The 26,179-nt window shown below is 40.2% G+C and overlaps 1 protein-coding gene across 3 annotated transcripts in view; it reads left to right on the top strand.

Annotated features, from left to right (window-relative positions):
- The window catches only part of arap2 (ArfGAP with RhoGAP domain, ankyrin repeat and PH domain 2), a 186,081-nt gene that overhangs the window by 63,625 nt on the left and 96,277 nt on the right, over nt 1–26,179 (top strand). For all 3 annotated transcript variants that reach the window (XM_085349547.1, XM_085349548.1, XM_085349549.1), the window contains exons 10-12: nt 9,162–9,361; nt 16,955–17,040; nt 17,245–17,427. In XM_085349547.1, the coding sequence (XP_085205673.1) occupies nt 9,162–9,361; nt 16,955–17,040; nt 17,245–17,427 (469 nt within the window). The remainder of the gene's footprint in view (nt 1–9,161; nt 9,362–16,954; nt 17,041–17,244; nt 17,428–26,179) is intronic.

The following is a 26,179-nucleotide window of genomic DNA, read 5'->3' as shown; positions in this document are numbered from 1 at the left end:
CTTTTTGCACCGTTTCCTCTTTTCAGCCCTTCCTTTTTTTCTTTCTTTCTTCTTTTTTTTGTGTTGCCCGTTGCCTCGCGTAAAGATTTTTATTTTTGCTCTCATTCCTCCACGTGTCTGTTGTATATCCGATCGATCTGTTTGTGTCAGCTCCCTTAATGGTCCCATCGTTTGGCACCTTCGTTAATACGCTGGATGTAATTGCCATTTTGTAAGGACCCCCAAAAAACCGAACACAATAGTGAAATGAGCTCCCGAATAGTTTTGATGAGATGATTTTAGAAAAGGTTAGAGTGTGTGTGTATCTCTGTGTGAGAGTGTGTATCAAATCGATTGGTAGCCCTGGGAGCGTTCTCCTACCTGCTCAAGGTGGGGATTAGTGAGAAATTCATCTAATCACTTTAAGCTGTGGAGACTCACTTTGGCTTTTCTATTGTTTTCGCTGCCGTTAAGTGGACGGTCTGTTGTGTTGGATACAATAGCAAACTTTTAAGAGTAGAGGGAATGACAATGAGGCACAGAGGAGAGGAGACATCGGCAGGCAAAGACGTTCAACTTTGGGGAGAGAGAAAAACTTTGGGCTCATGATCAGAACACACTTGTGCTACAGTAAAGCTGCAGATAAATGCCTAGCTCAAGGGCTTATTGGAGAAAATCCATGTTTGTCTGCTTTGTTTTTTGTTTGTCTGATGTGTATTGAGGTCTTTGGACAGTTTCACAATTTTTCTGCCTTGGACAGAAAGTATTTGGTAATGAAAGCTCTCGGCAGCCTGGTGTTTGGGCTGTTCTGAGTGCGGGAGCTTTGGTTTTTGAAGGACTCATTACTGTAAAGTTTTTCAAATGTAATCTGTTGCCCACTGATTCCTTTCAGCTGCATTGTATCAAGTGAACAGAAAGCGATCTTGAGGTGGATAGCGTAAAAATAAAAAAGCTCTCTCTAAAGCCATTAAGAAATCATTGCTAGAAATCACCAGGGGTAAGCGTTCGTAATTTGGAAAATGACCCTTAAAATGGTGGTTATATTTCTCTAGTCACCGTCCCCGTGTCCATTTCTGCTGCGTTACTGTTTGCACCTGTCTGTGAAAACTGCCGGGCTCCGGTGTTGTATTTGCACATTATTTCTTTTTAACTGTGGATTTTGTCTGCCATCACTTTCAGTGTAATTGTTGTTGAGGTCTTTTTTTGTGTTTCCAATGGGAGGAATGATTACAGTGTCCGCTGAAGGCCACTTCATGTTTTCAGCATGTGTGCTCACACACAGCTTCAGAGTGGAACTCAAACAGCCTGTGGCTTGCGCACACTTCTACTAGTTCATCTAAAAAATAAAAAGTTAAAAAAACCCACAAAAGGCGAGAAAATCTTTAAAAATTTATTTTTTCATAGTTTAATTGAAAAGGATACATGTTCAAATATGTATTACATCTCATGTGCAGAAATTCAAGTCTTTTATGTTTTATTTTTGATGAATATGCTTTGTGAGTCATGAAAAATAAAAAATCCAGTATCTCAGATTATTAGAATTTCATTTTATTTCAAGTTGGAGTAAATTACTTTTCACACAGTGTAAACACAGTGCATCTCTCAGTCTAGTTAAGTCCTAAGAACCATCATCATGGGAAAGACTGCTGATTCAACAGGTGTCCAGATCATGATAATTAACACCCTGCACAAGGAGGATCGCCATAGGAGGTCATTGCTGAAAGGCTGGCTGTTCAGAGTTCTCTACTGAAGTATATTAATGGAAAGCTGACTGGAAAAGAAATGTGTACAAGTAACAGGGATGACTGTAGTCTTGAGAAGATTGTCAAGAACTTGGGAGCTTTCCATAGGGGGACTGAGGGTGGTTTCAGTGCATCAAGCACCAACACGCACAGTCTTGTAAGGTCTTCTGGAAAGGAGCTCCAGCTGTTGTGTTGCTAATGCCATGCCACTCATGTACCAGCGACAATATCGGCATCTTATCTGGGCTAAAGGGAAAAAGAACTGGACTCATACTTAGTTGGCATTCCTCTTTTCAGAAGAAGGTAAATTTTGGATTTCATTTTGAAGCCAAGGTCCAAGAACCTGACGGAAGAGCTGAGAGGCACATAATCCACGATTTTTGACGTCCACTATGAAGTTTCCACAACCTGTCATGATCTGGGGTACTGTGTTATCTGCTGGTGTTCTTGGCGGTTGGTCTACTGTGTTTCATCGTGTCCAAAGCCAACGCAAAATCTGCCAAGTTTTGGACAACGTTTCCATCTTCCAACAAGCTGTATGGAGATATTGCCAAAACTACTACCACATGGTTTGCTGCTCATGTTATTACTGTGCTTTACTGGCAAACCAACTGATAGGAACCCCCAAAAAACAATCTTTTGTCAAGATGAAACTAGGGCTGCACGATTAATCGTTAGAAAATCGCGATCTCGATTCATACTTATGTGCGATCTCATTTCCAAATGACAACGATTAAAAAAAAAAAAAAAAAAAAAAAAAGACGACGATTGTACTGCATTTTGATCCGGGACGTAATCTGCATGAAAACAAGCGCTCACTCTTCCTGCTCAACAAATGACAAGGGCGGAGCCTTATACCACGTGATACAGAAGCTGTGCCGTGTGATGCTAAAATTAGCAGGGAAAAAACAACGGAGAGCACGTCAGGGATGACGAGAAAGTGACAGGAGAAAATCCGTCCCGGTCAACCACCCAAATATCAATAACGGGAACAGCGCTTCCCTATACCCGTCGAACTCCCGCAGGCACAAAGAAATTACGGAGGCTATTACTTATCACCTGACCAAAGATATGGCTCCCATCAACACTGTGCAAAACGAGGGATTTAGGAAAATGATCAACACCCTAGACAAACGCTACACAGTGCCGTCCCGCAACTATTTTTCTATTGTTGCACTACCTGCTCTATACACGCAGCGTCGAGCAACGGTGGAGACGGAATTTCAAGCAGTACAACATTTTGCGGCAACAACAAAACGTGAGACATTTGTTGTTTTTATGTTTATTTATTGTTTTTATGTTCAGTCTCAACTGTTACGAAGTTGATGTGCAGTTAACCCTTTAAAGCCGGTCGGAGCGGACACGCTCCATTTTGCGTAACTATTTTTAAATCCCGGTAGCTCTGCAATCACGTAAGCTAGCGCAATAATTTTTTTTGCATATGAAACCGGAGGAGTTGTACTTACATCTTATGCCATCAGCTTGTCCTAAGTCAGGGTTTCCTTCCACATATAGCTTTGCAAAAATTGCATAAAAAGCACTTGCAGCAACAAAAACATAATATTCCAGAAGCACGCTTTGCCGATCCGATCAGCTGTTCATAACACTTCCTACGTCCATCAACGCGAACTATCGCATGTCCCCCTTGACCTGCCAGGAACCGGAAGTGACGTCATTTTGCGGAAATGTAGTTTTTTACCATCTGGCCTTATGAGCCCATACTTGTGTTTTTAAAAGTTATGTTTGACTTTGTCTTTCTGTGTCGTTTCTGGGATGCTTAGGACTCATATTGCACTGCTGGAAATAGTTTATTTTTATGCATATGCTGTTTTTTTTTGCAAATTTGCATTATAATATTTATTTTCGTTTTTCCTGCAGTATGTGAAAATTGGTGTATTTCAAAAATAAAACTATGAAGACACTTAAAATAAATTTCCTGTGGTAGGAAACTAGTTTGTGCAACTTTTTTGTATTTACAGTTTTGAGGGATAAGCCTCTTAAATTTCTCTAACTAGAAATATATCTTAAAAAAACAAAAACGATTTTCAATTTATTTGTAGTTTATTGCACTTTTTTGCAATTTATGTAATTACTATGCACTTAATACATACATATTATTAAAATCTGGGCTATAATGGTTGTATTGATGTATATCAACTTAAAATGCTCCCAAAAATGGCTCCACAGCATGTAAAAATATAATATAAGCTCTGGCGGACTTGGTTCTATGGTAGGTCTTAAAGGGTCAATAAGCGCAATAAATATTTATACTGGAAAAGAAAATCGTGAGAGAATCGTGATCTTAATTCTAAGCCAAAAAATCGTGATTCTCATTTTATGCAAAATCGTGCAGCCCTAGATGAAACACATCAAAGCCAAAAAATACAGATGAGCTGAAGCTACTATCAAAGCATTCTGGGCTGGACTTCAGCAGAGCTACAGGCCTTGATGCACCGATGCAGTCGATTATGGTACACAAGGCCCAATAAGGTCTTCGGGGTACAAATGAAAAGACTTTTAAGGAGTTGGACATTTCTCTATTGTAGATCATTTTACACAGATGGGTGATTTTAAATTTTTTTTATTATTATCTCTTAGTGATTTTGTTCATTAATAACATTGCAGATGGACATAATGATAGATGCCACTCATGTAGAATAACACGGTCAATTTAGTGGTGTCAGTGACGCGTGGTTAAATAAATTTTTAGACTGCAGGATATGAGCTCTGTGGGATTCTCTCTGTAAAGGAGGGCAACTCTAAGAAGCGATGTTTGTTGGTTTCTTGTCAAGGTCATAGGGGCTGTATTGATTATCCACAGTTAAAAGTGCGTCACTCTCTCCGTAATAAACACCTCTGGGAGTGACTAGTTGTCATGGCCAGATGAATTTTTCAAGAAATATTGAGGTTCTCCATCTTAAACTGGCTGTTACTCAATATATAAGTGCTATGTTTAACAAAAACTATTTCTCATATAACAAGCCAGAGAAACTGAGAATGTCAAGCCACTAGACTTCAAAATTGGATTACCAAATTTGATAGTCATAGGGCTTTTTGTGTAAAATACATTTTCATGAGTGGGGAGTCAAATTAAATCCTTGGGTGAATGAGGAATCTTGAAGCTGACTTCAGAGAGCGGACCATGAAGGCCATGTAGGGCATTTGAAACTTACTGTTAGAGGGTCTTATTTAATGGAATTGCTTGACTTTTCTTCTTGTTCACTCTGTATTTCAGATGAAATATGGAGCTAGATGAGCTGCTTAACTTACTATAAAGACTACAAACCCAATTATAAAAATATCACATTGTGCTCAGAGTAACATGAAGACTCTAGGATGTCATTGTACCTGACAAAGAAATCGTTTGCTATCTATATCTCAAAGAAATTGTTTTCCTCATTTCCTAGTTAAATGTCTCTTAGCTTAGATTTAATCGACGGACGTGAGCGGCATTAAGCTTTATTGGAAAAGAAGATGGCACACGAGTAATGTATTTACACCAATTTTATTAACCATTCTTCCCAACATTCAGTAAATTTCTATAAAAACATTTATATATTTCCATGGACTCGACCATCTTCAGGATTCACTTCCATGGGTGGAAATAATGTCAACCTTGAAGTGACTAAAAATGTAGAACCTATAGCTGTTTGAGCCTGGCTCCAAAAGCAAGTTAATCCTATGATTAACTACAGTACACAACTTTGCATTTTTAAAAAGAACGTTTGTAACCTTAAAGCCTGGAGTTCCCCCACCCCTGGTCTACAACTTTAATGAGTGGCGATATCGTATTGTAGCCTGAATTCCCCCCCCCCATGTTTTCTAGAATAGAATCAACATGCCGATTGCTTTGAAGTCTTTTTGAGCTGGTTTTCAGCTTTGCATTGTGTTGTTGGCTTTGTGTTTATATGTAAATACTAAAAGATTGTGTGTATGGCCTCTTTTAAAGTAACAACCCCAAAACTTTCATGACAATTGGATGGAAAGCACTAGAATGGAAAGATTAGGATTTTAGATTTATGGCGCAGTGCTATTTTCCATATAGTTGAGCATCCCATCCTTACAGTGTATGGATTCAGCTTGCTGACTGACTTTAGTAGGCTTAGCTGATAAGTTAGAAATCCAATTTCTTGTCCGAATATGGTAACTCATAGCTCCAAATAACCAACATTGCTACAGTCAAAATGCTAGGCTTTAAAATATGAATTGAGTCCAGAAACTGGTGGACAACATTGCAAGGGCTATATCTGTCTTTTATACGGCTGAACAGCCACCTGTGCAGAATTTTCAGGACTTGCCAGCACGCTACACTATTTATTCCCAAAGGGGTTGCCATGACATCAAAAAGAGATAGAACATTGCTAACTGGCTAGCTAGCTAGCATTAGCGTTACTAAGAAAGTTTGGTTTTACTGGTATTGTGTCTTCATGTTTCTCAGGAATGTAGTTTTTATTTATTTTAAGGTTTAGGTTTTGCGCACCTAGTTTTCTTCTTTAGGTTAGTTTCAGCTAACTATGATAGCCTTTGTTTCACACTCAACTTTTTAACCTTATTTGAGTAAAGCACTGAATGTAGCCACACTTGACTGTGTGAAAAGCACTTCTGCAATAATAATAGCAAGTATTTAGTAGCTACTTGCTATTATTACTGCCTAAGGGTGTGATTTAAGGCCCTCGATTAAATGACTTTCAGCTTTTCTAAATGGCCAGATAATTACATGGAAGCAGCATGAAATAGCACCAGAGGATATAAGGTTGTAGCTGTTGCTGGTAAGGGTAATTGACAGATTTCATCAGAATACAAGACTGCTTGTAAAATGTCCAACTTACAGTGCAGATGCAAGAAATTATTTACCATTAGCTTGTAAAGCCTGGGGCTCGGTCACTCAGGCACAGCTGGCTGCCGGCGGAGCTCACGGGCGCGTCACTGCAACTCCCCCTGGCTTCTGCTCCGCGGCTGCTGAATGAGCTCTCATCTGGGACTCTCCTTAGCTCTTACTGGGACAGTGGCGCGGCTGCCCCTCTGTGGGTCTTCCTTGGTCTCTTGTGTTCTGGGTGCCTCTGGATGTCTGGAGTTTTGATCTCCTCCATACCTGCTTGATACCATAGAGGACAGGGCTGTGGCTCCCCACACTCTCTAGCAGATCATTACATGGAGAAACCTTTGGAATGCAAGCATGCTGATCCACACAGGTATGCACACAGGTGTACACATGGGTATTCACAGATGCGGACTACAGCTTTCTTGGCTGCTGCCTCAAAGCACACTGTGCGCTGTCTATCTTGCGTGCTGCACAATATCGTTTATTATTTAGTAACTATTGATATCTATGACTAGCTAGTTTATTGTGATGGTGCTTTTTTTTTTTATTATTATTATTATGTTGCTCTTTGTTGTTTGCTGTCTCCCCTGTTTTTTTTGTTTTTCTTTCTCTCCATACAGGTGACCCAGGAGTTTTTTTTTTTTTTTTTTTTTTTTTTTTTTTTTTTTTCTTCTCTCTTCCCCCCCCTTCTCACCGTCTCTTCTCCCCTTTGGTTTTCTTTCTTCCTCTCCCCCTCTTTCTTTCATTCTTTCCCCCTGTCCTATTAAAAAAAAAAAAAAAAAAGGCTGACAAAGGATGAACTGAAGCTCCGCCATCACGTGATGTCACATGCTGCTGTTTCTGATGTCACTTCCAAAAAAAAAAAAAAAAAAAAAAAAAAAGCTTGTAAAGCAGTATAACCTCTCAATCTCATCCATTTTTGGAGGTCTTCATTAACAGAAAACTAGGTGTATGATTCAAATTTCCATTCAAAATTATTTTATTTTCCTTCCGTTTAACGTCTGTTGTCCTTAAAGCTGCAGTCTGTTTTATGGCCTTACTTTTGACCCAGCCTTCACTTCATATCTGAAAAAACTCTGACACCTTCACATACTCCTGTGCCGCCTCCCATCGGTCCCTTTGTGGTTTTTCCGGGGCCGTGTTGCAGTTGAGCAGACGGTGTGAGCAGTCATCTCTTTTGATGGGCCCCGGGCAGAGACCAGTGGGCACAGAACAGCTGAACCCAATCAACCTATCGATCTCGCCTGGGTTACTTGGGCGAGGCTGGCCTGGTGCACATCCTCTGCTCTAGGCTACCCTCACCTCGACACTCACCCACCCACCCTCACCCACACCCCTCTGACTCAACATCTTGAGTCTTACTTTACACTGGTTGCCAGGTTACCATGGAGACCGCTGGTCCCATTTCTCTTGTCTAAGTGCTTCTTTCAGTCAAGCTAGGGTGCTCTCCGTCTCTTTCCCCTCAGTTTTATATCTCTGTCTATCTGTCATTCCCCCTGCCTGTCTCTTTGTCTCTTGCTTGCTCCTGCTTCAGCTTATACGTGCACACAGGCTGCTTGTTACGCACATTTGGAATACATTTAGATAATACTGAGATAGTCATTACTTTCAGCAGCTTCTTCTTCAAAATGCACGCAAAATGAAACACTGTCTTCCTCATTGGAAACCTCTGCTTTCTGTCCCTGCAAGATGTCTGCATGAGGGCTTGTTAGGTAGTAACAGACTTATACTGTGTGTGTGTGTGTGTGTGTGTGTGTGTGTGTGTGTGTGTGTGTGTGCGCGCACCAAAAAAAAAAATCTATTTACTTTGGAAAATTAATGAGAGCAACATGAGTAGATTGAAATATTTGCAAATGACATGCAGTGCTTGCATATAAGGCCTCTTGAGTATGAGCAATCCCTCTGAAATAAGACCAATAGTTGGAGAAATCTCATTAATCTCATCATTGTAGCTGGGTTATTATAGTGCATGTAAACCTAAGTGACTGTTAATGATGTATTCTCCCAAATATTCTTAATGCGCTTGGCTACAACTAACAAATTGCCATCATGTGGCAGTAATTTCACTTACTGCACCCATGTCAACAGAAGGAGCACCATCTGTATTGCCAAGCTCATCTCACTCCTTTGCCTAGCCTTTTTCAGATTTACAGAGCTCTTGCTCCAACTCGTGCTGGAGCAACAGTGTAAATCTGATTTAAAAATATATACATATATATTGAAGCTATAAATGGGTTATGTTTATCCTTTTTTTTTTTTCCATCAGCACTTTTTAACTTTTCTGGGTCTAATGTAGAAATAATATCCTGAAAGAAAGGGGGAAAAAAACACTCCCGCATTAGAACTTTATAGATTTTAGAGGTGCATGGTGAGACATATTGATTTACCTGCCCCCTTCCCTCCCCCCTATCAATTTCACCAAAGCTATTGCAATCACACGTAGGCATACACACTTAGCACCCCCGTTCCCCTCCAAAACTACTCCAAATACTGCACACCCCCATAACCCCTGCCAAGCGATACTGTGCTGTTTAATTGCTCTCTCAAATCAAATCAATAACAGTGAGGTATGTATTGGGTGGGGGCAAAAAATAAAATAAAAAAATCAATTGTTGCAGCTTCACGGCCGAGTCAGAACGCGAGAAGCAGGAGTGGATTGAAGCGGTGAAAGAATCGATTGCCGAGACACTCTACGACTATGAAGTGGCAGAGAAGATCTGGTTTAAAGAGGCCAATAGAAGCTGCGCCGACTGCCGCGCGCCGCAGCCGGAGTGGGCGTCGGTCAATCTGGGTGTGGTCATCTGTAAGAAATGCGCAGGTAAGGAACACAGGTATGCTTCTCTGCTTCTTGTGCAGACACACACATGCTGGATGGAGGTGGGCATGCTGCTGATAATAAACATAATGTACATGAATGTTTTTCAGAGTCACATTTTTGTGCCAATGAAAGCCGCCCGTCAACAGGGTTAATTTAAAAGCTGCGATTCCTCATCTATGAGGATGGATCCTTGGATTATTATATTTAAGCAGCTGAATGATGAAAACACATAAAAATGTTTTCTATGGCTGTGAATCAAATAATCTTTAAATTTTTTCTGGGAAATATCATGGAAACAAGCCCTGGGCCTTGTAATATTTGTCAGCTAATGCAACAACTACTGCAGATTAATGGCAACACCCTATGTTAGGTATGTTTGCCAATAACTAATTGTTTAATTGCAGACATATCAGTAGCACGGTGGTTTTAACCCCTATTAGTTATTGTAGAGTAATAATTTAAATACTGCGTATCAGTAGCAGATGTGGAAGTTGTTATAAATTAATTATGATTAAAAGTCTTTCTAAGGCCTTAGTGAGGCCCCTTAAATGCTCACTGGTTTGTTAGGCCTACAAACCAGTGAGAAACCTTCACTCACTTGGGAAACAAGTATATTCCTTGACCAGTTGGCGAGTGGTCGTTGGAGGTTGCTGGCAATCTGTAGGTGAAACTGCTAAACAAAAACCTCATTGAAATTGCTTAAATGAAAAAAAAATCAAATTAAAAATGATTTATCTAAATATTTCTTATAAATAAAGTTAATTGAGCTTGTTGAATTGAACTCTTATAATGTAGAGTTCTGCAATAAAGTAATGACGACTTTAATAGATGCTTTAAAATGGTTAATAAGCAGCCGGTGTGCTTTTTACTATCCTTAAAGTTGACTGTTTATCTGGACGTAGCATTTTCAGTGGGAGAAAACATACACATGTGCAACCATTCATGTGTGTTTGGGGGGAATCACAAGTTTGCACTATGTGGCTATAAAAGCTCACAAGCAAGGCACAAAGCAAACCAGCTGGAAATGCCAGCAGAATATTATTTCCTCTTGTCTCTCTGGAGTCATAACTTATGGAAAGAAAAAAAATAAACACCACACCGCGTGTAAAAAGTTATGACTGATGCTCAGAGACGTGCCAAATTAAAAAGGGATGCATGTTAGTGCTCGGCTCCTCTCTGTGCATGTGTGGTCTGATGTGTGTGCCTGTCTGAGCGTGTGCTCTGACCAGGAGGCTCTTTTGGAATAAGATCTCAGGTGATAAGCCACATATGGGAGTTGGCGTCTGGCCTCTGGCCTCTCTAATCTGTTTGGCTATACTGGATGGCTCAGATGAAATGACAACAAAGATTAAGCCACAGGCGAGAACTTGGGGGATCCCGAACTCCTTCTTGACCCGCTAAACATGATTAGAGAGACGTGGCAGCCATGCTTGATGTGCAGGGATATCTTGTTGGTGTGTAGGTGTTTTTCTTTATTTTTTTTATTTGTGTGTGCATGCCTATACACCCCATCTTCCCGCTCCAGATTTCTCCCAGAGTCATGCAATTTAATGCAATTCTTCACCTCACCTGTGCAAAGCCTGTGTAATTGGTACACATCAGATATCCAACATCTCCTTTCAAACAGCCTTAAATGATTTCATTTGCTGAGGTGTTTAATATTACATTTTGTCGGCACGCCGGGAGCAGGAGGGGTGGATATTTGCTACGAGGGAAGCTGTCCTCACACTGTGCTCTATTTTAAATTGGGCTGTGGTCCATTTGGAATACCAGTGACTGCTCATGCTTTTAATTAGCGATCTGCTTTATTGTCATGCACAATAAAGAGAAATGCTGAACAAGAGGAAGAGGAAAGAAGTAATGAGGAGGCTAATGGTAAAAATGATCCCAGATTGGCTTTTCGTCTTTTCATGCTAAGACTGAATGGATTTTAATATTCTTCAGCTTCAGTCTTTGATATGAACAGCTTAAAACTGCAGTATTTTCTCTGTGTTTACATACACTTTAAGAATTGATAGGGTCTGTTATATTCAGAGAGTATTAAATTAATAATAGTGATTTTTTTCTCTGTTCATTAATATTTACAGTGTTATCTAATCACAAATGCAGTAATACATGCATTTGTTCAAAGATGTTTTTGGATACTGTCCGCGTCTACCTTGAACACTTTGTAAGATAACCTTGCCCGGTCTTCTAATTATCTTTGAATTTTTTTATTTAAAAAAAAAAAACAACAAAAACTTTTATTTCTAAAGTAATCTAAGGAGCTTGGATAGAAGATGCCTGGACTACTTTAAGTTTCTTGAAGGCGTTTCATCTGAGAAGCTTCTTTGGTTCTAAGAGTTCTCCAGCTCTAGTTGGAGTTGTATCTTTAGAGGGCCGTTGACTCACATGTGCTGTATCTAATGAGCCATGGTGAGAAAAAGGGTGCGGGTCATTATCAGCAGAGGTTTGGGGTAAAACCATTGCGGGACCTTACCTCGCCCTATCATGTGACTTATTGAGATGAACTGACACATGATGTGAGTGGTTGTAGAGGCGTCTTGGAAGGGATCTCAAAACTGGATTGTAGGTGGCAGACAGTTGGTGTCGTAAGCCACCCCCTCTGTTCAAGGATGACCGTTCACTGTGCACATGGATGGCTTCTTTCACTCCTCTTTCAAACCATCTGTCTTCGATGTCCTAAATGGGAACATTGACATCCTTGAAAGAGTGACCTTTATCCTTTAGATGTAGACGTACAGCTGAGTCTTGTCCTGTGGAGGTGGCTCTTCTATGTTGTGCCATGCCTTTATGAAGTGGCTGTTTGGTCTCTCCAATCTTGAGTTCTGAGCTCTCCTCGCTGCACTGCACACACTACGTTGTTTAGTTTGTGTTTGGGAGTTTTGTCCTTGGGATGACCCATTTTTTGTCTGAGTCTATGGCTGTGTCTGATATACACTGGGGATGTCGTGCTTGGAGAAAATTCTCCTGAGTTTCTCTGATAAACCTGCTACATAAGGAATGACAGTATTCTGTTTGTCCTTCTGATTCGCCCTAGTTGGTGTCTGACCTTGTTTACTGGGCATCTTTTCTGATTTGATGAAAGCCCAATCAAGATAACCACATATTTTAAGAGTTTTCTCTACGTGTATGTTCCTTTTCTTTCCCTTCAAGCTTAGAGGGAACGTTTTATGCCCTGTGTTGCGGGGTCTTGATTACTCCAAGTTTAAGAGTAGGTACTGGTCTTCTGGTAAACTTCAATGTTGAGGTTTCCATTCTCCTCAGTGAGCGCAGCACAGTCCAGAAATGAGAAACTGTTATCCTTTGTATCTTCCCTGGTGAACTTTGTTTCTGTCCACTGAGTTGATGTGAGAAGTGAAGGTTATTACTTCTTGGGTAGTTTGGTCATTTGGTTTTAGAACTAAAGAAGGTTCTCAGATGAGAGGTGAAACTTAAAATCCAGTCACTTTTCTTTCCAGGCTCCTTAGATCACCATGACCTGACGACTGAGAAGCTACACAGACCTATTTCTCAAGTATATTTTAGCTGTTGTTTTCTCAACAGGATCTGACTGATCTTACTAAAATATTTTTATTTGTTTGTTAAAAAGTTGGTAAAAACTATTAGTAACTGTCTGGGGTTTCCTTTCTTTTTTAAATAACGTCTTAATATTACTAACCCATTTAAATCCTGATAACACTTACCTGATGCGTTATTTATGCTGTGTAACTATAGCAGCTAGCTGTCTGGTAATTCAAGTTACTGAACTAAACCTTATCCGTGTTTTGAGCATTGGTGCAGTTGTCTGATAAACAGCATGGCTTACTGTCTGATTAAATGAGCTAACACCCTTCCAAGATGTCAGGCCACATCTTGAGTGTATTTCATGTAATTTGTCTGTATTTTTGTATGTGCAATGCACCCATACACTACAGATGTAATAACTTAGCAATCCACTTTTTCCTCTACCTCCAAAAGCTCAAGGTAATATTATGCAAAATGCTAAGATCAAGGCTTCTTGATGGTTGTGTATGACTCACTTTGCTGATGTCACGGTGACCATGCCCCGATTTTACAGGCTTCAGGTCAATCCCACATTTCTCTCTTATTTTATTTCCTCATTAAATTAACTCACCTCTCCATCTATGCACTCATTTCTTTGTGTCCTTATGCTTACTACTCAAGACGGCTGCCATAGGAAATGACAGTGCTTCAAAGACCTTATGCTGTGCTTCACACATATAATGCAATAAACTTCTTTAACCCAAGATGCAACTTGTAGGCATGTCCACTGGCAACAGTTGCCATGGCAATGTGAAATTACAGGGTTCATTGTCTTGCTCTGCTTCCTCATGAGTTGTCACTGAGTGAAGGGGTCGAGAGGGGAAGGAGGGGGAATCCACACAAGCACACAAGGTTGAAAAAGTACTCCGTGTGATGTGGATGGAGTCACCGGGAAAGTTTTTAATTGGGGGTGAAGTCCTTGGTGGGTTGAGCATTAATTTTTTTATTTATTTAATTTTTTTGTGTGAAAGCTGCAGTGATGGGAATGCCTTTTTGTGTGTTGTTTTTTTTCCACCGGAAATATGAAGACATTTACAGCAGCCTATTTATATGAGACGATCTCACTGTATACCTGGCGGCACATGCACATGCACGATTCTTTCAGCTTCATTACCCTTACACAAGTGAAAATGGTCCTGTGGTGTTGCAAAGGCTCTGTGGATGTAGCATGGCAATACTCTGCTGCAAGCACCCCGAATAAAATAGTTTCACTCCTTCACAGGGACAGACTCTTACTCTTTGGCCTTCATTTGTCAAGTTGGACTTCTGATCTCCAAGACTGTTATTATCCCTGACATTTCAGTGTATTTTTCGAGATTGGGAAGAAAACAGATTTAAATGTAACCCTAGACCCCACTGCTGTATCCACCCTCAATATGTGTAGAGAATAAAAAAAATAAATTGTCTTAATGGCAGGGAAGAAGGTTATCTTTTCTTTTCTTTTTTGTCTTTTGGGTCTAATGCTACAGTCACACTAAGGAAAAGAGTGGTTGGAGTCTGCGGCATGACCAGAATTAGTGCATTTGTGTAAAATGAACTTCCAATCTCACTTCCTTTGAAATGATTGTAACCACTCGTAGTCAGATATAATTTTCGAAGACACTTTGGTGCACAATGGAGATGATGATAAAGCAGCAATAAGGTGGACTCAGCTTGGTGTCAGGATGTGGTTGAATAGGGCTAAGTTGGCAATTAGAAGAAATCTGTTTGCATTAACAAATTGATTCACTGTTATAAATCAGTGAAAATTGCAAATCTGTTTTGCATTTCCAAAAGGATGAACTCTGAATGAACAAAGTTCAGTTCAGTGAATCTCTGCAACCTGTCCAAGGGTATACCTTGGACAGGTTGCAGAGATTCACATCAACTTTGTTCATTCAGAGTTCAGCCAGAACTTCGTAGACCTGAAACAGAAGTTCTGACATTCCTTTAAAAACAGTGACGTAGTTGCTGAAGGCTGCTGATTTAATTGCATAGTTACTAGGAATATAACCAGAGTACAACCAGCTAAGTCACAAGTTGAACTTATTTTTAGATTGAATGTATTGTGTTGGAAATCTATCAGTCAGTCCAAGCTGCACTGCAATCGTTTGGAGACAAGTTGCCTTCCGTCACTCGACCCATGCAACCGACCTTTTAATCTAAAGTGATCGCCCAGAGGTCAACCACTGAGTGACCAGTTGGTTGCCACAACTACTTGTAGTTAGTCGCCAAATGCTAAAACATTCCAAGCAATTACCAGGAAAAAGCAGATTGTTCTTAATGGCAAAGAGGTTACCAGTCAATTTTAAGTCTATTGTGACTGAGCTACAACTTAAGAAACATTTCATCTGCTATAAAGAGGAATCATCTTATTAGGATAAAGGTCACTCTTTCAAGGATGTCAATGTTCCCATAGGTATTGTTATTGCACTAATTTGATTGAATCAATCTAAGCGGCAAACTAAGGCCCTGATTTGATCAGATTTATTGATTTGCCAAGTAAAACAAGAACAGAGGTGTGTGATATCTCCTAGAAAGATATTTGAAGTTTGACATGTTTATAGATCTGAGTTTGTTGAACTAATAATATTGTTTAAATAATACATTGGATCATCTTTACGCAGGCTTTCTTAATAGGGTAAGACATTTATGTTCAACTCCTAACCTTAATTATAACTTAAGATAGAGTGTGGATTTTAAATTAACATCACATTTAATTTTGATATACTTGATATTGATGAAGTCCCTGATCTGACTTCACCAAATTAACTAAAAGGGAAACATTTAGTTACCCGCTTTTTCATGCCAGAAGACGCTTCCAATAGTGAGATACCGAATGAGGTTTGAAAGTGAACATGGCGTTCCACAGGATTTAACACTGGGTCCACTAACGTTTGGATGACGTAGCATACGTCGCGTTTGTGACCACTTTAAAACTCCCCTATGAAACTGCATGTGAAGTGACATTTAAAATGAAATGACTTCAGAGTTCATAGTTATTGGTGCTGATGAGGAAAGATGTCTATAAATCTTAGAGGTAGTATAAATGTGGTTCTGTCTAGATGCCCATGAAAGAAAGCGTATAGACTCAAAACTGCTGTGACAGGAAGGGTGGCACCGTCCTTTTGTCTCTAATGAATGCACCAACTGATCACATCAAGCCTGACCAAAATGAGACGTGTCTTGGCATATCAGATTCAAAATCCAGTCTGGGAGCAATTAGACCTGTCAGTTATGTGTCCTGGTGAGTGATAATTTTTTTTATGAATGGCACACGGCTTAATAATAAAAATACATACAGGGTAGTGCTACTATGCCTATGTAAGTAATGCAAATATTGACTAGTTATAAAAAATGACTTCCTAGTTAGCTTTTGTAAAAAGAAATCTCTTAAGTGGCTTATAACTCAGACTTCTCCCACTTGTGTTCTCTTGAACTGTGTCAATATAGCTTTTCACAGCTCATAGCCCCTCATTTTCATTTACAGCTGCTCTACTAGCGAATAGAAGACGGTAATGAGATCATGCCAAATCTAAATATAAAATTATCCGCTATTACACACAGGACAATAATTCACATTCACACATACAGCATGTTTCTGTCTAATGTATTATGCATGTGTGCTCTGTCTTTGGCCATAAGCAACCCCAGAAGCCTCTCGTTCACCCAAATAAACAGGCCGACCAACAAACACAATGAATTACTCATGATTCATTAGCAATTAATGGCCCTCGTTCTCTGCTTTCATTTCCAATTAGGAGAGCTGAGGGGACTAAATATGTCTGTTGTGAGTGAGCGAACGAGCTCGCAGTCATGCTCTGTTTCTCCATCTTGTAACTGCCTGTTTATTGTTTATTCCATCACCAGCATTTGGTGTGTGTTTCAGCACGCCGAGGAGAACACTGTGCATATATGTAAATCGTTATTTTTGCTATTTAATGTGACGTTTTCAGGAACAAAAATGTAGCCTGAGAGAGCCTTGTGAACCCAATGGGGAAATGAATGTGTGAGTCTGTTTGTGTGGCTGTGCGCTAATATTGATGACCGTGTCTTCATGTGTGCCAGGACAGCACCGCTCTCTCGGGCCAAGTATTTCTAAAGTGCGGAGCCTGAAGTTGGACAGCAGTGTCTGGAGCAATGAACTAGTGGAGGTAAATGACATGTGTGTTACTCCTGTCTTTACCTAATCCCATTATATGAAAGCGTATCCATTGTACTAGAACTAATCTAAAAGACTGGGAAGATGCTTGACAGTTCCGCAATGATGATCAATGGTCATTTCAAATCACAGTAATACCTCTGCAAATAATTCTCATCCAAACGTGTCACTTTGTACATGTTTTGCAACCCCTTAGCTCTTTCTGGAAGTGGGGAACAAGAATGCTAACAGTTTCTGGGCTGCTAATCTCCCCCTGGAGGAGGATCTCTACAGAGAGGCTTCTGCAGAGCAGCGGGCCACATTTATCCGCAGGAAATACAGGGAAAGGAAGTACACGAGTGTCCTGGAGGGCTTTAATGACCTGGAGCATCTAAACAAGGTACAGAAATGATGGATTTCATTTATTTCATTTATTTATTCATAAAGCACGTTTTATGGGAGCTGACCAAAGTGCTGTACAGCGTAACAGTTAAACAATGACAGAAAATTAAAAGAAAATTAGGATAGAAGAATAAGAATAAGAACTCTCATACAGTTTCGAAAGCCAGAGTAAAAAAATATGTTTTAAGATGCGATTTAAAAAGAGTAACAGTTGGGGCCTTTCTAATGTGGAGAGGTAGATCATTCCACATTTTCGGTGCCACAACCGCAAATGCCCGATCTCCTCTATGAACCATCCTAGACTTATGTAAGGTAAGTAGCAGGTGATCGCTTGATCGAAGGGCTCTAGAGCAGCGGTCCTCAACCCCCGGGCCACGGACCGGAGTCATTTGGTACCGGGCTGCGAGAGTGAGACTCGGGTGTGAAATGTATGGTTTTCAGGGTTTTTATTGGTTTTAGCGTTATTTTGTTATCGTTTTTTTCATTAACTCTGTTTTCCTGGGTCTTTTCACGTGTGTTATGAATAAATCTTATTTTTTTCGGTACCGGTACTAGTTTTATTTTGTTGTATTTATCCGCGACACATTAAAGGCCGGTCCGTGAAAATATTGTCGGGCACAAACCGGTCCGTGGCGCAAAAAAGGTTGGGGACCGCTGTACTAGAGGGCGTATAAAGCTGCAATAGGTCAGACAAATAGTCCGGTGCCTGGCCAATTAGCACTTTATAAGTCAAAAGTAAGATTTTGAATTTAATTCTAAAACGCACTGGAAGCCAATGAAGGGAAGCAAGCACCGGAGTAATATGTTGGTGTTTCTTCACACAAGTCAAAAGGCGAGCTGCAGCATTCTGTACAAGTTGGAGCCGGGCCACCCATATGGAAAAGAAATAGTAAAAACATATATGATTTACTCATGAAAGTGGCCACTTTCTCATTACTTTCATATATTTTTTTAGTAAGTATACAAAACATACAAGTTTCATTATATAATTTTTCAAGGGATCTTATATGTGTTTTCACTCTTGTATGCTTTTCATACAAGTTTCATACAAGACAGATAAAAACTTTATAAGATTTATGTATATCTTTTCCATATGGGCAAGCTGGACTGACTGACACCCACATATAGTGAATTGCAGTAATCCAGTTGAGATAAAACAAACGCATGAATTGCTCGTTCCAAATTTCTAAAAGATAAAAAAGATCTCACTTTGGATAGGAGCCTTAATTTAAAAAAGGACTGCTGGACAACTGAATTAATTTGTTTCTCGAATGTAAGTTTGCTATCCAAGGAAACCCCCAGGTTTTTTACATGCGTTTTAACAGCACATGTTAGGTTGCATAAGTCCAAATCAGGGGCATTGAAATTACAGCTCAGTCCAAAAATAATTACCTCAGTTTTATCCTGGTTGAAGGTAAGAAAATTTGAGGCCATCCAGGTTTTAACTTCGTCAAGACATTTGACTAGCGATTCCATGGGCGTGGAGGTGTTTCTATTAAACTGAAGATAAATCTGGGTGTCGTCGGCATATGAGTGAAAGCAGATGTTATGCTTCCTAAAGATTAGGCCTAGGGGCAACATGTAGATTGAAAAAAGAATTGGGCCTAATACGGAACCCTGCGGGACACCACAAGTAAAAGGAGCTGGGGAAGAAATAAAATCATCAAGGCTCACGGAAAAAGTCCTCTCGGAGAGGTACGACCTAAACCATTCCAAGGGGATACCTTTGATACCACATTGCTCCAAACGGGAGATCAGAATGCTGTGGTCAACAGTATCAAAGGCTGCAGTTAAGTCTAGGAGCAGGAGCACAGCTGGGTCTCCTGAGTCAGTGATTAATAAAATATCATTAAGTATTTTATGTATGGATGTACTGGAGCAAAAGAAGCACCAACTGAAACTGAAGCTATAGAAGTCATGTTCTGAGGTGTAGTGGCAGTCATAAATAAATGACTTCATGAACAGTTTTCTGTGAAGAAGAGTTCAGCTGATATGCCAGTTTACTGACATTACCGCTATTGGTGTTGGTGTGTTTGTAGGCTGCACTGTCTACACTATCTGCAGTGGTGGTACTGTGCAAAAGTCTTGAGCCACACCTCAATTCTTTGTATTGCGTCCAAGGAACCCAGCACTCTTGAGCAGCAGTAGTTGGACACTGGCTGCTTTTTCATACATTTTTACTGAAAATTGTATCTTTAGGCACTTTGTTAAAAGTCAGTAACTTAATGAGTTGGTGGCTAAATAAAAAACCGAGAGAATTATAAGGGGAGTGTCCAGAGTCATTAGTTAAGCATGGCGGTGTTGGAGATCTTGTCAAAATTTAAGGAATTATGAGCACAGAAATGTACCATCAGATTTTGATTCGCCACATAATACGTTTGCTTGACAACAGCTTCATTTTCCAGCTTGACCATGATCTCACACACACTCCCAGTGCAGTAAAAGCATACTTGGATAGAAAAACACTCAGTGAAACACTATCAGTCTTGGATTAGTCTCCCCAGAGCCCGGACCTCAACGTTATTGAAGCAGTGTAGGATCATCTTGACAGAGAACCGAACAAACGGCAGAAACATCCAAAGAAGAGCTCTGAATGCCCTTCAAGACGCGCAGAGAACTATTCCTGAAGTCTGCTTAAAGAAATGACAAGAAAGCTTGACTAAGAGAGTTCAGACTGTGTTGAAGAATAAAGGCGGTAAAACCAAATATAACTTTCTGTACACTGTATAAAGTCTGTTTTTGACTTATATCTTTGTACATCATCTAATAAATCACTTCCCCTATTTCCCCATTTCCCTGGCAAAATATAAAGAAACTAGAGGTGGCACAAGACGTTTGTACAGTACTGTATTTGTTGTATCTGTGCTGACTCAGTGTCTTAGTGGTAAGTTGGTAACTCTATCCATCCGTTTTCTTAACCACTTCTCCATTTCAGAGTTGTGAAAGGGCTGGAGCCTACCCCAGCTGCCATACTGCAAAAGGCCGAGTATACCTTGGACAGGTTGCCAGTCTGTCACAGATGCTTATTAGTTTGTTTATGAATTTTCCAGCAATATAATCTTACAATGATGTCATCATGTACAGAATATAAGCTGATGTCCCACTTTCTGAAGTTCTAACAGCCTAAAAATCACCATCAGCCACAGAAATCAAGTATTGATCGTACTCTGCAAGGAAATAGAAGAGACTTCTTCTGACTCCTCTAACCACTTTAAACAGATTAGAACATCTAACAGTACTCTGTGTATGTGACTTGATGGATTTTGTCTGCCTTTCTAAGCTGAACAAATGTGGCGAAGGTACAGCAGGTCCACAGCCGACTACCCTCATAGTCCTGAGCATATAGCAATGCCCTTAACATTAAAGCTGCCATTGACTTTGTCTTTAGGCAAAGACACGTATGCTACACCAATAACCACATTGCTCTGTTGACTTGTGGCTTCTGTCTTAAGTCTGCAGTCACTCTACCTGCCAGTTTTAAGTTTTCCACATCAAAAATGCCAGGTTAAATATTAGCACCAGTCAGCATATGTTTACAGGAAACAATTATCCTTTTCTGTAATGTTGTTCCCCCAAGATAAATGTGTAAAATAGAGTCCTCCCCACTGCATAATGTAAGTAAAACATAAAAAAAACACAACCCTTGCAGACCTTCAGTGTAATATTTCTCTGTCTGCTTAGCTAAGTAATTTTAATTAATGATGGGCAGTGATAGCAGGAGTTCCCCAAGCATGAAATCTGTTTTATAGCTTCGTTTGTACCTTTAAGGAAAAGTGCACATGGTACACTCCATAAGCTAAATCCACTAAACTTGAGAAAGCCCATATTTTCCTGACCTTTTGACCATTGGTAAATCCGCACTTTAAGCCTAAAGATGCCAAAGGAGAAGTCTTATCGATCTCAAGTATAGGCATGTTGGTGCTTAGGCCTTGGGGTTTAGGGTTTATTGCTGCTGTAAAAAAAGAAAAAAAGGAGAGGGTCTGCTTTTTCTGGCCTCCTTTTAAGAGCTCTAAGCAGTGAAGCAGTTTCCACCGGCATCAGCATTTACGCAGATCAGCCCCCTTGTATTGTTTTCCTGCACCGAAAGAGGGGAAATGGAAATGTAGACAGGGGGAATGAGGCGAGAAAGTAAGGAAGAGATATACTAGCTAGCTAAGTGGAAAAGTGGATTAGGATCCACAACAGAAACGCTTGGGTTGGTTTTATTACGACTTTGCCAGCTTTCGCGCGAGCGTGCGCTTTGGGGTGTGCGGCGTGTACATGCGTGTGAACATGTGTGCTCCTTCACTTGAGATGTGTGAATTTGCTGTTCTAGTGGGAGCTCTTTGCAGGCGGGTGCAGGAGGGGAAGTGTAACACAGACGGAGTGCAGCACCCCGAAAGAGTCAAGCCACTGGAGAGGTAGGGGCGTTTTAGTGTGTGAGTGCACGAGGGATGAATGCAGGGAAGGGCTGGAAGTGGCCTTGACACACTTGAAGTGTCATGGAGGCACATATAGAATACGATACATGCAGCTAGGTCTATCAGTACGTGGACATTAACACAATTCTAGACTTTATTTACTGCAAAGGACTTTTATTCAAGTCTTAAAAACAATCCTTATATTGTAAATGAAGCTGGTGTGTCCAGTTATTCTTGGGTACTTATAAAACTGGGGTTTGTTTAACCACTTAAATTAAAACTGAAAGCCTGAACATCAATCACATGTTAATTCTTTCATTTAAAATCTACTGTGGTGACCTGCAGATGTAAAATATGTGCGCCAAAGTGCACTAAAACACTAAAAAGTCTTCAAAGCAACTCTATACATCTCCACACAAACTAATGAATCACAAACAACGTGTTTAAAAAAAAGAGACCAAAAAAACCCAGTATTTTTAACATAAACAAGGACACTGAGTCTAATCTCATCGGACACGCTGTTCCACTTCTGTGTCACATTTACTTACTGTAACACAAGCGCGAATATGAAATAATGAAAGCTATATAAAACCTTTTTCCTCTGGGACTCCTCTCGGGACAAAGACAATAATACTAGCAGTTTCCTTGTTGACATTCAAGCAGTTTTTCTGAAATCATGCGATGGCATTTCAACAGGTTTTATGGGGCTCAGGGGTCACGAGATTTACTCAGCGCATGCCGCAAATCACCGTTTAAAGCGTCATTTCAGGTAATGAAGTAAAGGTAGTGATTTATAGGTGACTGCGTCAATATGTTCGCTTACATAATCCCAGCAGTGTGTGTTGCGATGGGATTCTTTTTGTTTGCAACCCATCATTTTTTCCCCCTTCATTTAATGCGTACTCTTCATCCCGCTCCCTCTCTTTCTCAGTCCCATTTCCCCTCCATTAGAAGCTCATATCCTAGTGACCTCCACTAACTCTCCGCAGACCACATGACCTAGAGAGTGCGGTGTCAAAGGAGCTTCTTATATCATTACACACCCTCGCACACACGCACACCCTAACCCTCTTGTGGCCACGGTAATTGCTATGACACGGAAGGTCATTTCCAGAGACGACACAGAATAAGGCCAAGTTGCAAGGGACTATTTTGCCATAATCTGACCCCATCTTCCGTGTGCGGGAAAAAGACAGAGGCGCGCGCGTGTGTGCACGTGCTAAAGTAATTATAATTTTTTAAAATCTTTCTTCACATTAATTTTCGGTTATTGTGCTACTGATGAAGATATCTATTTTTTTTGGCACAGCTCTGGGAACACGCATATTTGAACATCTTTATCTCAGTGCAGGGCCTTTGTGTGGGTGGCCAGGTTATATCGACGGGTACTTTTGTTTGTGCGTGTATATGCACAAGCCTCGGCGTGCCTCACTTTCGGATGGATATTGCTTGTTTGTGGGCGGATCGATGCAGCCTACTGACTCGGCTCAAAGCCCAGTGAAAGGAAAGGTTGTTCGTTGAAATTCCGCTATTTGCCACTCGACTCCTCCGTTGATCCCCTTTGTTGAGGGTCATCGTGCACGGTGTCACATCAATCGACTGGACAGATTGAAATAGACAGAAAATATTTTCCCTGCTCAGACTGTATTCTTCAGACTCTTTTATCTTGCTTATCTTAGCGGGATCACAAAGTATGTCTGCATGGCCAGACACCACACTCGCTCTATAACGATGTCTTTCTTCATCTTATAGGCGCTGTTAAAGGTGGAATGTAAAGAAGAGTGTATAGAGGAAATGTATTTATTTACCTTCCCTGCTTACGTGAAACCAGTGCGGCGTTACCTTACACCGCATTTAGTTTGATGTCAGCAAGGTCTAAAGAATATCGAGTCTGTATTTAAATGAAGGTTAAGGCTTCACAAGAGGAGATGGGAAGAAAAAGTGAAACTCACAGGAATTAGTTTTAACTGCCTCCTTCTGTTTAACCTCTTAGTGGCTTTTAGATACTTTTCTTTAAAGTGCAATACGTTAAATAAGTTGCCTTAAAAGGTGTTGGTATTGTTTTAGAATGGAGTGTAATAGAATCCTAAGTGAGGCTGCTTTTGCTTTTCTGTCAGGCTTTAGTTAATCTCTTGAAACCACCCGTGTTGATGTCCTCCATCACTAGACACCGCAACTGTTACCAATCAGACGTTATTATGATCTGCTGAAGAAGCTACATTGTTTTGGCTTGATGGAGCAACCAAGCCACTGATCCCCGGCCGTGTCTTGTACTGGTGGACTGGAGAGGGAACATCACAAGCTACGTGCCAGGAAGCATCAGCGGAGAAAGGAAGCCCAGCTGGCTGGCTCTCCTAATAATATTCTCTCGAGTGGTCGCTTGTCAAAAGCCTCCAGCTATCGTCGCATTTACTCTTTTGTTCATTCTCTGCCTGTCGTTCAACAGGGTTGACAAGAAGTCACAGTCATGGTCTATATACGAAAATATCTGGGCAGCAGTACTACTGCTTCTCATGCTTGACCAGGGCCAGACTGGATGCTACACTGACTCACTATCCCACCTTGAGGTATTACTTGAGTGTCCAGGCCAGTGTAGCTACGGTTTCTCTGCATCGAAGTAGGAAATATTTCTTTGATATAATGGTCCTGCTTTGTATTGTTATGAAGCAGGGTTATGTTTATATGCATTTTATTCTTATAAAGAAAAGAACAAAACCATCAGTGACAACACTGTTTTTCTGTTGTGTATAGTGTAGTCGTTTACACATTGGCTTGGCCAGTGAGACACAAATCCCTTTGGCGTTTCGTGAGGAGTGGTTTAGCAGCTTAAAACTTTTCCAAATATTATTCAGTATATAACTTTAAGATTCTCTTAGGTAGTGCAAAAAAAAAAACTCCAAATGACACAACATGGTTAGGTTGTCTGTTGTGCTGCACTTCTGGTGACTTTGCAACATATTTAGATTAATGTGGCAGCTAAGGTGGTTACAAGCTACTTGCTAGTAGCTAAGTGGCATTAACATGTGCAGTAGCCAGGTTAACATCTATAATAACTGCTGGGGGCATTTTTATTCAGCCAATCAGAAAAGGTCTGCTTAAAGAAGCGAGTGGCTTTAAAAGGGGAGGAGCTAAAAACGTTGCGGTTGAACTGAGAGGCTGCATTTAATTTTGTTTTCTTTTTAAATCTATTTGTTGACTAAAAACAAAAACGTTTTCGGTAGAAATAAATAGAATTTCATGCCACACACCCCACAGTTTCAGTCAGTGATGGTACACTGGAACAGTATACGAGGTGAATGTTGGATGAATAAGAAACAGAATGTTGGCATCAGTAAACTCTTCTGTGGTTGTCCGTCCATCCATCCATCCATCCATCCATCCATCCATCCATCCATCAATTCATCCTTCCTTCCTTCCTTCCTTCCTTCCTTATAGTTTTCCTCTGCAGTAGCTTTGTGTCTCTTAGTTGGAGAACCCTGCTCATTATTGAAGTTTCATAGTGACTGGTGGAGGCGTACAAATGTATAAAATTCATGGAAAAACCAACCTCACTCTGTTCCACCAGAACCGCTTCAGTCTGCCTCGGCATTGATTCTGTAGGTCTCTCTTGCGTTGCTGGAGTGATGAGACACCTTTCCTCCAAAGGATACTCCTTATGTGTCATTTTGATAGTGATGGAAAGCTCCCATGTGTGTTGAGTTCTGGTGATGAGAAAGCCGTGACATCATTTTCATAATTACCAAACCATTCGGAGACCTCTTGTGTCCCCTCGATGAGTCCTGAAAAAGACCATTTCCAACAGGATAGAAAAGGTTCATCAGAGGATCAAGGTGATCACCCGGAACAACTGTGTATTGATTCGCGCTGACCCTCACTCTAAAGGAGGGCATCGAGGGTGCTCAAACAGAGCAACAGATCTTCCTGAGAGGAGGGGTCAAGGATTTTCCTTTAATTATTACCCGCCTGCACACTGCACTCTTTGTTTAGGCTCATCCTGAACGTTTAATACATGCTCTGTTTATCCATGCACAGATTACATGGCTGTATTTATCAGCTTCTGATTCATATATATATATATATATATATATATATATATATATATATATATATATATATATATATATATATATATGTATATATGTATATATATATATATGTATATATATATATACATATATATGTATATATGTATATATATATATATGTATATATATATATATATATATATATATATATATATATATATATATATATATATGTATATATATATATATGTATATATATATGTATATATATATATATGTATATATATATATTCCATGCTTGGTTTGTTTTCCTGCAGGAAATTCA

This window comes from Diplotaxodon limnothrissa, linkage group LG3, assembly GCF_057381915.1.
Source record: "Diplotaxodon limnothrissa isolate DT_005_m linkage group LG3, D_limnothrissa_male_GT1.1, whole genome shotgun sequence".
In the NCBI taxonomy this organism is placed as follows: Eukaryota; Metazoa; Chordata; class Actinopteri; order Cichliformes; family Cichlidae; genus Diplotaxodon; species Diplotaxodon limnothrissa.
The sequence above is the reverse complement of the archived record's forward strand: the minus strand, read 5'-3'. Positions and strand labels throughout refer to the sequence as shown.